The 17,022-nt window shown below is 35.7% G+C and overlaps 2 protein-coding genes across 2 annotated transcripts; one reads left to right on the top strand and one right to left on the bottom strand.

The window, feature by feature from the left end:
- The first annotated feature begins 444 nt into the window (after positions 1–444).
- On the top strand, positions 445–2,811 carry LOC6644324 (armadillo repeat-containing protein gudu). Its single transcript, XM_002066872.4, has 3 exons — positions 445–1,215; positions 1,275–2,526; positions 2,583–2,811. Exons 1-3 carry the CDS (start codon positions 605–607, stop codon positions 2,721–2,723), a joined length of 2,004 nt encoding a protein of 667 aa, XP_002066908.1. The 5' UTR covers positions 445–604; the 3' UTR covers positions 2,724–2,811.
- Positions 2,758–15,248, bottom strand: LOC6644323 (ras-like protein 3). Its single transcript, XM_002066871.3, has 6 exons — positions 15,205–15,248; positions 5,506–5,640; positions 5,283–5,419; positions 5,068–5,226; positions 4,704–4,856; positions 2,758–3,357 (listed from the first exon to the last, which is right to left on the bottom strand). The coding sequence occupies exons 2-6, from the start codon at positions 5,612–5,614 to the stop codon at positions 2,926–2,928; spliced, it is 990 nt and encodes a 329-aa protein (XP_002066907.1). The 5' UTR covers positions 5,615–5,640; positions 15,205–15,248; the 3' UTR covers positions 2,758–2,925.
- Positions 15,249–17,022: the final 1,774 nt, after the last annotated feature.

Below are 17,022 nucleotides of genomic sequence, written 5' to 3'. Positions count from 1 at the left end.
GTCATTATTTGTGAAAGAACAAATGGCATAAAATTACAAATTCAAGTTGTACATAGTATAAGTTTTAAAATGTTCTTTAAATAGTTACACATTTCCATCGAAATTACTTTAAATTAACTTGTTTAACGTTACACTAAAAAGTCACAGCTGGTGCCATCTCTACGTATGACGTCGTAGAAACGAAAACAAAACAAGACAGCTGTTGCTAAATTTAGGGTGGCCAATGAACACACAGTTATCGATAACTATTTAGTGCGTAATAAGCAATTATCGACAAATCACAGAAATATATCGATAAGTTTAACGTATTTAAAAATAGCGGCACATTGCTTTACGTTTGCATTTTAAAATTTATGTACTTAAACTTAACGTAAATGTAAAGTTTGAAATAAAAACCCCTTCCTAGGTATTTGGACTACGCCTAGCAGTTATGATTATTCCCCCTTCGGTTACCTTAGCAACCCATAAACTTTTTGATTGATCAATAAATTTTCCTTCCCCCCGCTCCAATAAAAAATAAGGCACATTCCTTTACACAAGAAATTCCGCTACAGGAACCGTGATTCAAAATAAAAGAAACCCATTAAGAGAAACGAATTAAATAATGATTGGAACTGGAGGATCATCACATCGCCATCGCAAGATTCGTGAACAATGCGGTTCCTGTCCCAATCGCTTTTCGCGCGATAAACGTCAAGTTATCACCGAAGACTCCGACACCACGGATGTGGAATCCTCCACAGATGAAGAGGACCGCTGGAAGGAGGTCGCCCGCACAGCTGAAATCCCTGTCGACTATTATAACATTCAAAAGTTAATCAAATATATCAAGGCGGGCAATCAAACGGCCACCATTATGTCGCTCTGCTGTCTCAAGGACTACGATTTGAGTACGCAAATAAATCAATTTGCCATCCAGGATATTGGAGGACTCGATATCTTGGTGAATATCCTAGAGTGCAACGATACCAAGTGCTGTCTGGGCTCTCTAACTGTCCTGTCGGAGATAACATTGAATATTGATATACGCAAGACAATTATTGATCTCGATGGCATTCCATTGATTGTCGACGTATTGAATTCGGCCATGAAGAATCTAAAGACCATGGCAGCCGAAACGCTGGCCAATGTGAGTAAGGTTCGTCTGGCAAGGAAATATGTTAGAGTTTATGGCGGAATACCCAAACTAGTGGATCTCATAGACATCAAACTAAGGTGAAGATCGTCTCATTGTATACCTTAAACCGATACAAGACTAATCTATTCCATTTTAGCATTCTACAAACGCCACGGGAGCAGCTAAGTCCCGAGGATATTGAGTCATTGAATATGGCCAGAGCTGGCGCCAGGGCCTTGTGGACACTGGCCGACTCCAAGCACAATATGGAGCAGATGCGTAAGAGTGGCATAGTGCCTCTAATGGCTCGTCTGCTGAAGTCCTGTCACATTGATGTGGTCATACCCATTATGGGAACGGTACAGAAATGCTCATCGGAGCCCAAATTCCAATTGGCCATCACCACCGAGGGCATGATAGCCGACATAGTGACCCACTTGAGTTCGGAGTGCACAGATCTGAAAATGGAGGGCAGCACGGCCATCTACAAGTGCGCCTTCGATGAGACCACACGGGATTTGGTGCGGGAGGCAGGCGGCTTGGAACCTCTGGTCACCATAATCAAGGACAAAGCTGTGAGAGAGAATAAACCATTGCTGCGGGGAGCCACTGGGGCCATCTGGATGTGCGCCATATCGGATGCGAATGTCAAACAATTGGATTCAATGCGTACGGTCAACCATTTGGTGGCCCTGCTCAATGATGAATGTGATGAGGTGCTGACCAATGTCTGCGGAGCTTTATCCGAGTGTGTGAGGTTTCAAAATAATCGCGAAGCACTGCGTCAGGCTGGTGGTTTACCTGCCATGGTGGCTTTGCTGAACTCCTCGCATGCCCCCTTGCTGGAGAATTTGGCAAAGGCTCTAAAAGAATGCGCCGAAGATCCTGAAAGTATGCGGATACTTGAGGAATTGGATGCAGTGCGTTTGGTGTGGTCACTACTTAAGAACACCAGTACCCGGGTGCAGGCCAATGCCGCCTATGCCATTTGTCCTTGTGTAAAGAATGCCACCGATTCGGCGGAGCTAGTGCGTAGTCTAGTGGGAGCCATGGAATTGGTGGTGGGTCTACTTAAATCGAAAGATATATCCGTTCTATCTGCCGTTTGTGCAGCCATTGCCACAATAGCTCAGGATCAAACGAATCTGGCGATTCTAACCGATCTACGTGTCATCTATAAGCTGGCCGATCTAGTCAATACCACGGATGATTTGCTGCGCATGAATCTGGCAGCGGCTGTGGCTGCTTGCGCATGCTATGGCAATAATACCGAAGAGTTGGGCCGATTGCGCACAGTGACACCCATTGTCACCTACATGACCAGCGATAATCCCATGGTGCATCGTAGTACAGCTATGGCCCTAGAGAAGCTATCAATGGATCCACAGAACTGCATAACCATGCACCAGGTAAGAGAATCTCACTCTCTTATGGTCCACAATCATTTCATTTGTCTCTTCCATAGAGCGGCGTGGTGCCCTTCCTGTTGGAGTGCATTGGTTCCACCAACAAGGAGCTGCAATTGGCTGCCGCTGGTTGCCTACGAAATATACGCGAATTGGCTCTTCGTGCCGAGGAGTATATGCTGAAGATCGACGATGATTAAGGGGAACCCCAACACCAATTAAATGCTTTAAATGTTTGCTGTTTAAATTGTTGCACGTGCCACTTAAATTAAATACAATTTCAAATAATTTTAGACTCTTTCTCTCCTTAGACTTCATCTGTGTTTTTGTCAAACATCTAGCTATATATTTGGCGCTACATTTTTGGACTAACTAGCAAAAAAACAAATAAAAACGTATCCCCTAATAGCTGGCATTACTGCCTCTGGTGGAAATGCTCATGCGTCGCTCCACCCGATTCGAATGTGGCAGCAGGCAACCTGGCGGAGGATAACGCCATCTTCTCGGTCTCGACAAGAGGGTGCCATCGGTGGAAGCTCGACTACGAAATGGTGTGTCCATATCACTTCTTGAACTGCCAAAGCTATTGCTGGCTATCTCATCAGTGGATTCCGTGTGATCGCTTTCCTCCAAGCAATCAGAGCCTATTACCAAAAACGAGCGTCGTCCACTCGAGCTGTGGCCCAGCGAGGAGGCATCGTAGAAGGAACACGATCCGGAATCGGGTGTCACAAATCCATCATTGGCAGCCACATCGCTGGTGGAACGTTTAAGTTTTGGAAATTTACTAAACACTCGCCAAAAGCGAAACACATCGCGAAAGACATTTTGCACCTGCAATAGAAGAAGAAAGAAATTTTGGAATGTTTTTCCAACTGAAGTCATGGAACTTTGGCTCTATTCTCTTGGAAGACTCTTAATTTCAACTTCTTGTAAAATTTTATACCTGGCAATATGTTTTTAGCTGAAAAAGAAAAACGTTTGCCCTGTCTAAATATGTCTGAGTAATTTTTCTAATAATCATGAAACACCAAATGAAAAACTGATAAAATTTCCCCTTTTACACTTTTTTAACTTTTTTTCTGTACAAATTATTTTTCAATTCAGCTACTAAAAATTTATTAGGATGGATTTTTATTATGTATGTATAAATACATTTTTCTCTAAATATGAAAATTGTGTTGTATACTTTTAGGCTGTCTATTATGTGATTGTTTTTGTTTGTTTTTGATAATTGAGGTTTTTTAAACATTGTTTTCTAAGCAAACTTCTAAATTTGTTATCTGAAGGATTGCTACACATATAAAGGTAATTTTAAAGAGTGTTTTAAAATGTTAAATGTTTACAATAACAATTTATAGAGCTGCTATAGTAGATCTTTAAACAAATAAAAATGTCTAAAGTGGACCATGTTAAGTGATATAAGTAAGTTATTTTTTAGAAAATATACAATCTAGAAATGAAATGAAAGGTATAACAAAGAAAATTTTAACAAAATCGGGAATTTTTAAAGTAATAAGTCCACTTTAGCCCTATATTTTGACATAGAATTGTGTGCAAAATAAAAAATATACATACTTCTATAAAAAAGCTTCGATTAAGTTCTGGAAAATAAACTGTGTACAAATTTTAGATGAATCGACCGACTATGGACACACTATTCTCAGAAAAACCAGGTTAAAGTTTTAAACGTGGAAAAATTTGGGTCCGAGATTTTCAAAAAGTATGTACAAACATTACGAAAATAGAAATAGATTTTTGCTTTATCTAAAGTTTAACTAGTTGTAATCCCATAATACTAATTTGGTTCCACTTTAAAAAAGTGGAAAAAGTGGTTCCAAACTATAAAAAACCAGTAACACATTTTTAGGATACCCACATATCCTTTTTTACTCTATGTTCGCATTTTTTTTCCAAATATGATTGAATGAGGGCAAATTCGAACTACTTTATTTCGTGTGTTCTTTTTATTTTTTTGAGAGTTTTGAGTCTATATATTATATTTTTGAGAGCATTGAGGTAATTTGAACATAATTTATATACGTTTTTACTACCGATACAAATTCGACCCATGAGTTGCAGTTAATTAGTTTCTGTTATGCCCCTATAAAACCGTATATAAATGTTTTCAAATTACCTCAATGCGATTCCAACATTTTTAAAGTAAATTTTGGACTTACCTGTTCTACACTTTCCCTGACTGAGATCTCGTGAAAGCAAGCGCAGGATAATTCACGGAAGCGTCTTTGACCTTCTTCCAGTAGTACCATGCGATCGCCAGGCTGATCTGTTTTGTTACCCACTAAAATGACTGGTATATCCAAGGTGTAATCCTAAATAGTATATAGATACAATTATCAGTGGCGAATCAATTATCATACAATTACAATAATCAGTGGCGAATCTTAAATCGGTGAAAATCGGTATAAAAAACTTTTCTACTGTCCTTTAGGCAAATAATAGTCCTCGAAACGTTGTTGATAGACAATTGTTTTCGATAGTCTATTGCATATCTTGAGGGGGAAAATATGTTGTTTTACTTACCTTGCTGGCTGAACCCAATTTTCGTCGTCTTTTATTGTAATTAATAAGGAACTTCAGTCGACTACACTCATCGAATGAGCACTTGTCTGTGATAGAGTACACGAGGATAAAAGCATCTGCCCATCTGATATTGGATTCCAGACTAACGCCATCCAATTCCTAGCAAGAAGTAAGGCTCTCTAAGTCTTGCGACTACTTTCTCAGAAAAAACTTACATGCAATTGCCCCGTAGCGTCTAGTATATCAAATTGAACTTGTTCTTTATCGAAAGTGGTTTGGCAGGTATAGATTTTCTCCAGATTTGGATCATATTCGCCAATAAAACGGCGTGTTATAAAACGCACTACCATGGCTAGACAGAGAGTGGGCCGCAAGAGAAAAGAATTTGCAGAATAATTCACATCTTTCCGTTGTCTAAGAAAACAACCGAAAACTCACCCGTTTTGCCCACACCACTTTGACCCAATACCATAACCTTCAGTGTCTTTTGTTTATTGGTGTGAAGGCCTAGTTTGACCAATGAAGACTTGGGCGAGGTGGCATTCATGTTGGCCAAGCAGGAACAACAATTGTCTGGAATAGAGAGAATAAAAGGGTTAAATTCAAGACAATCTATCTATCCCAAATGACTGACAGAGTCAGTCCTTTCAACTACCTTCAACCCACATCACACAGAACCCTCCACCGTCTGACCCTATCTACAACCTGTTAGCATTTTTTCGGCTCATCGTAGATTTTATTGCATACTTTCAGGAGGGCCAAGCCGGCAACTTCCCCACACTCACACAAACACACATACACACACACACACACACACACACACACACTCTTTGTTGATAAGGTCAACAATGTCAGCATAACAAACATTTATTGGACACATTTTGCATTGTCCTCGACCAAATGGCGACCAAGGCTCCCCAAAGCCGCCCATCCCCACAGGGGTTTCGCCATTCCAATCTCCCCGCCTCCCTCTGGCCACCTCTTACCGATTACTTGGAAGCAATATTACGCTTCAAAATACAAAACACAAATACAAATACAATAAAATATCAATTATCACTTGACTCGCATGGCACAAATGTCCCGCGATACGTCGCGCTCTAGCCATTACAACCTTCGCCATTGAATGCTATCGATACACTATCGTGTGGGCGGAAGGACTCTCACATACATATGTGAGTGTTGATAAATAAGTACAAAAATATTACTAGACGTCACGCCACGTTGCTTTAATGCTCTGCAAAATTAAAAGCGGTAAAGAATGAAAGCTTAAGTTCATCAATTTGATGATGAAGCTACAAGCACTTCGTCAAGGGAATAGTACTTTAACAATTTCTAATTTATTAAGAACAGTAAATAATGATTATTTTTTCAGACCTTGCATTAAAGGCGAATCGATGTTAATATTTTAAAGAAGAAGAAGGTAGCTAAAAAAGGTGAACAGGATGTCTGTATAGCAATTTCAATAACCACCAAATTCTATTATCAGAAGACTTTACTACAGAACTTCGGAGTTTCAATGGCTATACCACATCGTCAACTCTAAAACTAGTTGGGAATTACAATCATATAAAGCAGAAATCAATATGGAACATGGATTAAACTTAAGAGTTAAGTTATAGGTCTTCGGTTTTTTTCTAACGCTGTAAACTGGAAGATCTTTGCCCCTTAAAGTATGCAATAAGCACTCCAATAATTCGCTCTTTAAAACATTTGAAGAAACTGTTGAATATCCTGTGGCTAATAAGTAATTCTCAAAGCAAACATTGTTTAAAGACAATTTTCTAAAGCAATTTTAAATAAAAGCTATAAATTTGTTGGAATCAATAAACACTTCTAATTTAATATGCCTATTGCATACTTTAATGAGCAAAGTTATTCCCATCTCTATCCCGTTTTCCCCTAGATTCACAGACGATTTTGTATAATATATAATTTTAGGTTATTTAAAACATATTTATAAAGGGAGAAATCAAATTTAGTTTTTATTATTTTGTTTATAGAAAAAAAGTTTTGTTTCAATGATTTTTTGTAACCCTGTCAGGACCAATGTACCCTATAGGAAGGCCAACAAAGATGCTTAAGAACTCAAATTTATTTCTGTTTAATATTTATTAATTTACCATCAAATATATTTTACTTATGTTATTTTATGCCGGTCCTGCCAAGGTTAAAATATCTTACAAAGAATCTGTTTTTTAAAAGTCAATTTCATTTCAACAAAAAATATACAACATTAAATTAAAAAAATGTTAAAAAAAAAAATAGAAGCTATTTAAGAATGTTTTTGAAAAGTTTAACATAAAATTTAAAACAAAATTTACAAAAATATTTAAAAATGTCTTACAAAAAAGTCATTTATTTTGAAGCAAAAAAAATATTAAAAATAAGATGCTTGTGTTAGAAAAAAAAAGATAACGCTTGGAAGCTTTGTGATTGTTCTTTAAAAATATTTCTAAAAATTTAACAAGTAAACCGTTTTTTAAAATTTAAGTTGGAAAAGTAAACTAAAAGTTTCAGATTTATCAGGAAGGCAATCACTTTCTCACCTGTTGGAATTGCGTATTTTTTTCTCAAGGAATTGGCAAACTTTCCCCACACTATGTTTTTAGTCCATGAAATATGTTTTAATTCTTAATTAAGCTCTCTCAAATGTCTGATCAAATAGCTACGTCGATGCAGGCAAAATGGTTTTCGGTTACCCTAAGAACACAAATGATATCACACCTTGGATTTTCTTACCCATTTCGTCACTTAATCATTGACTTACTCATTCCCTTGACAGACGCCAATTCAACGACACGTGGCAAAGTGAAATCATGTGTCTGTCTTCGACATCCTTAGTAAGTTAAAATACAACGATATATATACGTACATATATATAATACGATTGTGTGGTAGATATATAATTGTAGTTTGCCCTTGCCCCTAAACATGTCCTCTAATAAAAATTCATTCCGTCACCTGGTTGCATACTGATTATGTTACGTTTCGTTTCAGTTTCTACCTGGCTTTTGTGAAACTTTGCTGCGTAGATTTTAATTAGTTGGATTTCAAACTCAAACATTGCTAAGAGAATTCAAAGGTGGTTTAAGGGAGAGACATGGCAAAATGGCGCGTGCTTAATGAACCGCTTTCCGGCCATTCTGAAGTGCTGCCACTATATATCTATGTATATATACATATTTTATATATATGTATGCATCAAGTGGTTTTATGTATCCCAACATAGATAGACGAGCAGCAAAATGTTTCATAGTCTTCACTAATTTCTATTTAATTATCACAAAGGCAAGTTTTGTTTTTGGTTTTTTGTTTCCAGCATATTTTGATTTTCACACGTTTCCGCAACTTTTTGCACGGATGTCCAACCAGTACGGCTTATTGTGTTGTTGCGCAGAAAATTTATGAAAAAAAAAAACCTTTACTAATGAGTTCTTAGAAGCTTTATGTATGGCGTCGGGGCCCATTGAGGCGAGCTTCGTATTACCGCACACCAATTGTGTGTTTGTGGGGTGAGGGAAAGGGCACTTGGTTTTCATTTTCTTTTTTAAAATGAAATTGTTGATTTCTAGCCAAGTGAAAAATTATATTAAATGCAATCATTTGGAATAATTGAATTATAGGTGGGTTAAAAACGAAAGAAAACGTAACTGAAACCAAATAGGTTTTAGGTAATGAGGGGAAATTTATTCTAAGTACATACACATTTATTTGGTTACTATATATAAAAATAAAACTTAGATATTAAATTGATACTAAAATGTATAAAAATAAGGGAAAGAGAAAATAAGAGAATAAGAAAATAAGAGAATAAGACAATGAAGAGAATTAGAGACAAGCTGCTTGAATTCCCAGCGCTTAATTTTTTTTAAGGTGACCCAACATACATATATGTAGTTTCAAGTGCGATTTGTGAGGAATATATGGAATAGTTCGAAGAAAAATTTCACACATCCCCAAATTAAAGTTTTATCGAATATATATCCAAATTTCCACGAAATCTGTGACTGACATACCTTAACTTCTCCTTGTAAAAAATGTTAAGATTACTCAGACTAAAACATAAAGACAACTTCTCCTAAGGTCGTTGTGACTACTCGAATCTTCCCTTAAGGTGATTGAAGTTGAGGCAAAACGAACATGAACATTTTGAAGAAATTTGACATATCATAACATAACAGGAAGTTCGAATATCCTTATCAAAATTTGCTGTAAGCTCCAAAGAGCTAGAAATGTTCTTTTAATATTTACAATCTAGAAGGGAAATCAGTTCAAAGTTTGATTGAAATTCGAAATTCGAGCTCTTTTCTACTTCACTTCACTATGAAACAAATCACAAAAATCAATTCCCACCAAAAAAAAATTAAACGCTTAAATTGTGAAATTTCAGCTAGACATTTAGACAAATAAAATTGGATAAATACCCACTGTATTATATGCAGTATCATCATCAGGTGGCCCATCAACTCTTCTTCCATTTTGTTGTTATGAGCGACCCCGAATGAATGTAATATGAGCAGCGGCCAATGACTGGACCTTGGCATACAAAAATTTGGAGACTAAGAGACACAGCAAGGAGCAAGAAAGTGAAAGATAGAGAGAGAGGAAGACAGAGGGGGACAGCATTGAAAACAGAAACCCGAGCATGCTTTGAGGAGCACACAAATCGGGTTAGTGACCTGGTTATGCGTTTTATTTTATTTCGGCCATAGGTACATATAAATATATACGCATATATTGCGTGTTAGAATCATATATTTCCGAGACGGATATTGTGTTACAAAAGGAAGCCCTCATCAGTGCCCTCCTCCCCCCCCCAGACACCCGAGTGCCAACCTGACCACGTGTCTTCACTGATTATGCTGCTTGAAATTCCATGGAAAACAAATTAACTAGTCGCTGGACCAGCAACCAGTAATGCCAACAAATAACAAGTGGTGATGGTGGTGCTGGTGGGTGAGAGACCAAGTACCGAGTACCTAGTGGGTAGCCATGGGTACAAGCCGCTACATTTTTTGGTTAAGGTCATGGGAAGCATCGCAGATTGCGTTCATGATTGAAGTTACTCACGGGCACTGGTCGGGCCCCTGTGCCCTCACACTCCGCTGTCTGCATTTTTGCTTGTCACTTCGACAATCGACCATCGAGTTAACACAGCAAAACAACAGCACCACCAACAACAACAACTTCACAACTGTTGCCATTGGTGTTGGCAACATTTTATTATTACTATTTTTTTTCTCTTTTTTTCACTTTACTTTTTGTTGTTGTATTATTTTATTATTTATTGTTGTGACCATGAAATTGAGAAGGAGAAACAAGAATGAGTAAATGCTGCAACGCATTTCACATATGCGAGGGGTGCTCTTAAAGTATATAGTTGTATTTTCTTGAAATACTGCCCCTTAAGTTATGCAGAGTTGAATGTTTTAAGTGGGATAAAGCTTGGTACTCATCTACAACATCTACAGAAGTTCAGGACTAATTTTAGAAGGAAATTAAGACCTATAGGTTCTCGATATCAGAAACACTCATTTAGTTTTCTAATACTCAAATAACTTAATAGTTTATTTATCTTAAATCTATTTGATATTTTTTAAGGGGGAGTTTCATAAGATTTCTCTGACTCAGCTCAAGCAACAACTAACTTAATAAAAATGGTCTAACAAATAAATTATTAGATTTTCAGTCTTCCAGTAGATCAAATTCAGGGGCTATATTATACAAACTTGTCAATGATTGTAATTCATACAATATAATCTGGCTAATCTAATATGTTTGAAGTTAGACATATAATTTAGCTATGAAAATGTCATACATTTGTCAGATTACCAATACTTCAGTAGCAAATTTAAAGGCAGAAGTACATATGTGATCTTTAAAATCGATTATGAATAGCGATGGGAAACATATCAATTTGAATAAACAAATTATTTCAAAAGCCTATTCTTAAATTACAGACATTCATACAAAAGGAGTCCCTTAACGATTGGTCAACTAGATCTTTTGATTATTTTTAAGTATTTCTGCCTATCGTGTGACTATCGTAATACATTCATCAATAGCATCATCGAAATAGAACTAATAGCTACATTCAAAAACATATATATATATATAAATACATATATAATAATCATAATGTGAATCATTATAAGACGAAGAACAGAATATCTAACAAAAATTCTTATAATTAAACATTTGTTTACAAATTATTTTGATTATACAATTTTTTCATAGGCATACGAAATTGAGACGCATTTGTAAATTATAAATATATTTAATAGTTCGATTCGTCGGATAACATATTCGATACGAAAATATTGTGTGCGATTTTTTACTTTATTTTGTGTGTTTATTTGAATAATTTTAATGCTAACCCTCGCGTGAGGTGGCAAGAGTTTAGTGAACGTTTTGGTTATATTGAAATTTGATTGTTATTGTTTGGCCAAAAAGAAGAAGAAGAAAAAAAAACACCAAACCAAACCAGCCAAATTGGCGGCGATTGCGGCGTCCCGCCATTGTTCAAATAAGAAGACCATCATAAATAATGTGGACAAGCATAAGTCAGAAGGCAGCACTGTAAATGTCATTTATAGGTGCTCCCGGGAATTGGGGCGTGCCGGTAAATGGATGGATGAGTGTACATATATGTGTGTGTGTGTGTGTGTATGTTAGTGTGTGGAGATGTGGTCGGCCGATAAGCGGCGTTTAACTAAAAATAAATATGAAATACAGCCAAAAATTGTGCCAATAATGGTCACAAAGCTTTCTGATGTTGATTGAGGGCCTTTGCCATGGTAGCGAGTCAAGTGTTTTAAGTGGGTTAAGTGCACTTTCTAATGCTAGTTGTCCCAGAAACAAGTAGCCAAACAAGTCATTCAGTTTAATTATTTTTCAAGGACAATATTAAATGACAAAATTTAGTCCCTAGAACTTGTTTAAATGTTTATTTGTACATATATCTTATAAATCAATATAGCAAACTAAAATTTGATATCTGATTTTTTTCAGGAATATTGCCTTTTAGTATTTTGGTCTTACTATTATTATTTTATATCGACTTTCTGCTTACACCTTTTTTCGAGACATTATGCGTAGTCTGGCTTATTAGTTGAAACAAAAGCAAAGCTAACTAAGGCTACATCGTGACAAGCACCATAAAAGCCATTCACAACTTTTGGGTATGAAAAGTTTTATTCATTAAAAGTTATTTTTAGACACATTATTTCCATAACAGAAACGAGATTATTTCTTTTGTTTCCAGACAGACTATACTAGAAAATCTTCTTTGAAACTAACTTATTTATAGATATATATGTATGTACGAGTAAGAATCGAGCTTGCTTTAATTGGAAAATCTAAGAATTTTCATAAAAAGAGAATAACAACTTTATTTTAAACGATTAATTATGTTTACTTAAGAGATTTAATGCCTGAATTATAATTTTAAATACTCTTTCATTAAAACAGTACAAATTTGTTCTCAAAAAGTTATTCACTATAGAATGTGAGGTACAATTTTAGCTTAAACTGGTTGAGAATTGCAACAATGGAATTACGAGAGAGCTAAAATGTGATACGTGATTTATTTTAGGCCCTAATATATGACTCTGATATCTGATCGACGTAGTCCCAGGCAAATATTAAAAACAAATCTATAGATCTTGATCCTGCTATGTACACGTTTAAAACCTAAGTGATGGGAACTAAAAAGGGAAGATCCTATATAGTCTATGGCTTATTTCTCTTCATTTTATACATTTTGTTAAACAAACAGAATTGTAGATCAAACACATTGAAAATGTTGTACAAATATGTAATGAGTATTTAAAAAACCATTTACAAGATGAACTGCAGTCTAATAATAAATACAAATCGTAAAAAAAGTTGAATACATCTCCATTTACAAAACGAAACCAAAGCGACTCTCTTTTTAATAATCAACTTAGTTAGTTAGTCTGTGCCAACGCATTTAGTTTCTTTCGTTGGATTAGGGTAACAACTTTTGTTTGCTTGAATAAAGTTACACAAATATAATTTGCGGTTGCGGTTTTTATTTTGGTATTACATAGACTTAATTACTTACAATTGACTGATTATGCATGGATGTATCTATATATAGATAGCTCATATCTACTAAACGAATGAGTCTTTAAGAAACTGATATAAAATTCCATTTGATGGGTTTCATAATAATGTTTGTCATTATTTTTGATTTTCAATCATAGTCAAAATACTCGACATTTGCAATTTATGAGGCAAATTTTCATATGAAAACCCACTTAAAATGGAGAAATACATTGGAAAAGTCTTCTTTCTGTGCGTATGTGTGTGTGACGCTCTTAAAGCTTCCAAATGTCTGCTCTCACTCTTTTGACTTTTATGATCATGGCAACGATGAAGGAGAGGCCGAAGCAGGCGTTCGCCTTCTGAATATATCAAACAAAGCATACTTTTAGGGTTTATGCCGGGCTGCTTGTGTTGTGAAGAGCAAAGAACGGGGATGAAAGATGATGTCTGCTATGTGTGGTATAAGGGCAATAAAACGTTTTTGTTTGTGACTTTATAACCCAAACCTCGACCCCATCAAACGGCCAACCAACACGAACAACCGACAGCCCACAACCCACAGACCATAGTATACATTATGATAGGGGCTGCTATTAACTCGGTAGGTTTATGAAGGTGTCATCGAGAGAACCACAAGAATGAGAAAAAAACAGAGAAAGACAAAAGAACAAAAAATATATACACACATATGTACATACATATATCAACAGAGAAACATGCTATATTGCTTAGCTTCCTCTAGAAAAACCGACAACCTTGCCGTTAGACAAATCAAAAATCAAATTCAACAAATTTTCAAAGTCAAAAGTCTCAGGCGGAAATACACATGAAACAATCAAAGCTAATTTAAATTTTTAACTTTTCACATTTAAGTGTAAACAGAAAGAACATTTTTAGTAGCCCAACTAAATTATGAGAGCCACACAACAAAGTATTAATGTACATAGGACCTTTGCCCTAGGCCAAGACCTCAGACGAAAAATGTTTACAAAATTTTTGCATTTGTGTTAATTTATGATTTGTTTATTACATGGCGAAAGAGAACACCTTTCGCTCACACTCTTTCTCTTTCTCTCTCTCTCTCTCCATAGCTTGAATTGTATTTTAAATGCCATAAATTTAAATATTTTACTTGTAGAAAACCAAATAAACATAACTCAAATCAAATCTTAGAAACATGCGGAATCAAATTCAAAACATTCTATTCTAGGTACCTATATAATTTCCAATCATTTAAATGTTTTGCGCCCTTGAAAAACTAAGAGAACGCATTTAACGAGTTTATAAATTTGTTTCTGATTAACAAAATGCGAAAAGTTAAAAAAAAACAATTTGATTAATGATGATTATGGGCAAAAAACATCCTGTTTATTTCGTTATGTTTCTCTTATTATTATTTTTTTTGTTAAATTGCGTTTCTAATTGTTTAGAATATTGACTTAAGTGACAATGACGAATCTAGCTCATAATTTTGGTGGGGAGAAATCAAACATTGAAAGGGAAATCGGGCAATTCGAAGTGATAATCCTCTTTGGATATCGAATATTAACCACTTTGTTAGAGAAAAGACTCTGTTAAATCTTTTAAAATCTCGAATATATAATAAGAAATTGTTGCTGAAATTGAGTTAAAGTTTTTAATAACAAATTAACTTTTTGAGTACAAACAAAATTGCAACATTTTGCCTTGGCCTTGGCATAATGGCAAAATTAAGTATACGCCCAGTTGTTGCTTCTTCAATAAAACTAACATTTAATTAACTTATCTTGGTATCATTGTTGTGACTAATGTTAAATTATGAATGGGTTAATTGAAAAAGATAGCCAAATGAAACATAAACTCAATTCAAGAACTTTCAAAAACTTCCTCATACCAAATAGAAAGTCACATTTTTATTCTACAAAATTAATTTATAAGAAATTTTTTGTAAAACTTTTTGTTGATAATTTTAAAGCACATTTTTATTGTAATTAAAATAAATTAAAATTTTGTTTTTGGTGCTTGTTGTAATTCTAAACGTTAATTTGGCCTTGCCCATAGAAGCAATAAATCAAGTATACGCACCTTTGCACTAATTTGTTGGCAAGAATAAAGAAAATTATGTTTTTAAATTGTATTTGAATTAAAAATATTGTTGTTTGTTAATTTTGTACTCTGCATTTTTATTCATTTATTTATTTGTTTATTTTGCTTCTTTTTTTTATGTAAACATTTTGGCAATTGTTTTAATTGTTTTCACTTTGATGTAAATTATATTTTTGGTTGCTTATAGTTTCATTGACTTTTTTAATTGAGTTATTAATTGTGTAGTATTTTTTTTGTTGATTTAACTTTTATTTGCTGCTTGGGATGTCCCGCCAAATGTTCACACTTCACTTTCCGGTTGCGTATTAAGCCTCGGGCACATGTCAATTTATGCTTTTATAGTATTTTAACGTATGCCACCCCCGACCGATACTCCCTCCTCGTCAATTGTGTGGAACTATCCAAATGGATGTAGATATAGATCCGCCGATGTGTGTTTATTGCGACGCATTGTAAAACAATAATCGCAACTGCGACTGCGACTGAGAAATGCGAAATGTTGTCAACAAAAGTCTATGTAAAATGCAAAAGAGTTCACGCACAACAACAACAACAACAACATGTCTGGGTACACTCACGCCCCCGAACATAGACGCTGAAATGTTAAATGAAGTTTCAATCGTGGCCAAAAGCGCTTCGAACCGTCCGCTGCGTTGCCTTTGTGCCACACGAATAAGTCGAAAAGGCGAGAGAGCAACAAAAACAAAATTTCAATTCAGCAACAAGTTGGCGGCGGCAAGCAAATGTTGCTAAGCCCCAAATGTTGCTAAGCTTCAAATGTTGCTGAGCTGTGGGAGGGGTTTTTTGTTGTTGTTTGTGTTGCGCCTAACTGACCTTCACTTAACATCAAGCCACGTTCTAAACAAGAAGAGAAAAAATGTAATATATATAAAGCGCGTGAAAAATTAAAATGGAACGGAAAATGCAAACATTTTCTATGTAATTGGCAATAGGCTTAGGGACACGTCCCACAAGCTAACGCCAAACACAGTGTGTATTGGCTTTAAATGACTGCAGAAGAATAAAAATGAGATAAGGGAACCAATGTTGAACATGTTGAATTGTAGAAAAAGAAATGAGTAGTGGAATCCAGTGTTGGTAAAGAACATTGAGGAAACTATAAAATAGAAGAAAAATGTTATTTATATAAATTAAAGAGGTGGGAAATCTATAAGTGAGACACATATCCATATGTATATGAAGACATTTTAAAGTGCACTTAAGTAAGTCTTCTTTAGCCGTTGTTCACTGTACTTTGCACAGTTATTTACTCGCCGTCACACACGCTCTTTTGGCTTAGCCCAAAAAAAAAAAAAAGAAAAACCATTTGCCATAAACAAACAAATAAAGGCAACCTGTTGACATCCACATGTGACCCCCCCAAATGCCGCCCCCTACTCTTCCGCTCTATGGGGGTGGCATGTGGCACGTATTTGGCTTGCCACCGCCTCGAAACTAATTGCTTCTGACAGTGGCAACAGGTTAACAGAAGATTTTAGATTGCTTGAAACATTAATTTTTGTTTTTGCCTGTTCTTTTTTTTTGTGTTTTTTTGGGCTAAAGCTTCGTGTCACACTTGACTAAACCCTTCTTAACCCTGACCCCAACATTTGCCTATGGCTGTGCCACCTGTGCCACCCACTCGGGTCAACTTTAGTCATTGTCAAGCGGCTCATAGGCGACGTCAATTTGCATTCATGTTGTTTACGCATCAACAGCAACATCAACAACCAGAGTGAAAAGGTGTTCAGTTCCCCCGCCCCTTAAATTCCTAACCCACGCCCATAGTATCCTTTT

Source organism: Drosophila willistoni (genome assembly GCF_018902025.1).
Source record: "Drosophila willistoni isolate 14030-0811.24 chromosome 2R unlocalized genomic scaffold, UCI_dwil_1.1 Seg167, whole genome shotgun sequence".
Lineage (NCBI taxonomy): Eukaryota > Metazoa > Arthropoda > Insecta > Diptera > Drosophilidae > Drosophila > Drosophila willistoni.
Note: the sequence above shows the minus strand (reverse complement) of the source record. Positions and strands in the feature narration are given on the sequence as shown.

Coding starts and splice junctions, on each gene's coding strand:
- LOC6644324 (XM_002066872.4), top strand. CDS start 605: ATGATTGGAACTGGAGGATCATCACATCGCCATCGCAAGATTCGTGAA. Junction 1,216..1,274: donor CTCATAGACATCAAACTAAG/GTGAAGATCGTC, acceptor ATTCCATTTTAG/CATTCTACAAACGCCACGGG. Junction 2,527..2,582: donor ACTGCATAACCATGCACCAG/GTAAGAGAATCT, acceptor TCTCTTCCATAG/AGCGGCGTGGTGCCCTTCCT.
- LOC6644323 (XM_002066871.3), bottom strand. CDS start 5,614: ATGAATGCCACCTCGCCCAAGTCTTCATTGGTCAAACTAGGCCTTCAC. Junction 5,227..5,282: donor ACGCTACGGGGCAATTGCAT/GTAAGTTTTTTC, acceptor ACTTCTTGCTAG/GAATTGGATGGCGTTAGTCT. Junction 4,857..5,067: donor AATTGGGTTCAGCCAGCAAG/GTAAGTAAAACA, acceptor TATACTATTTAG/GATTACACCTTGGATATACC.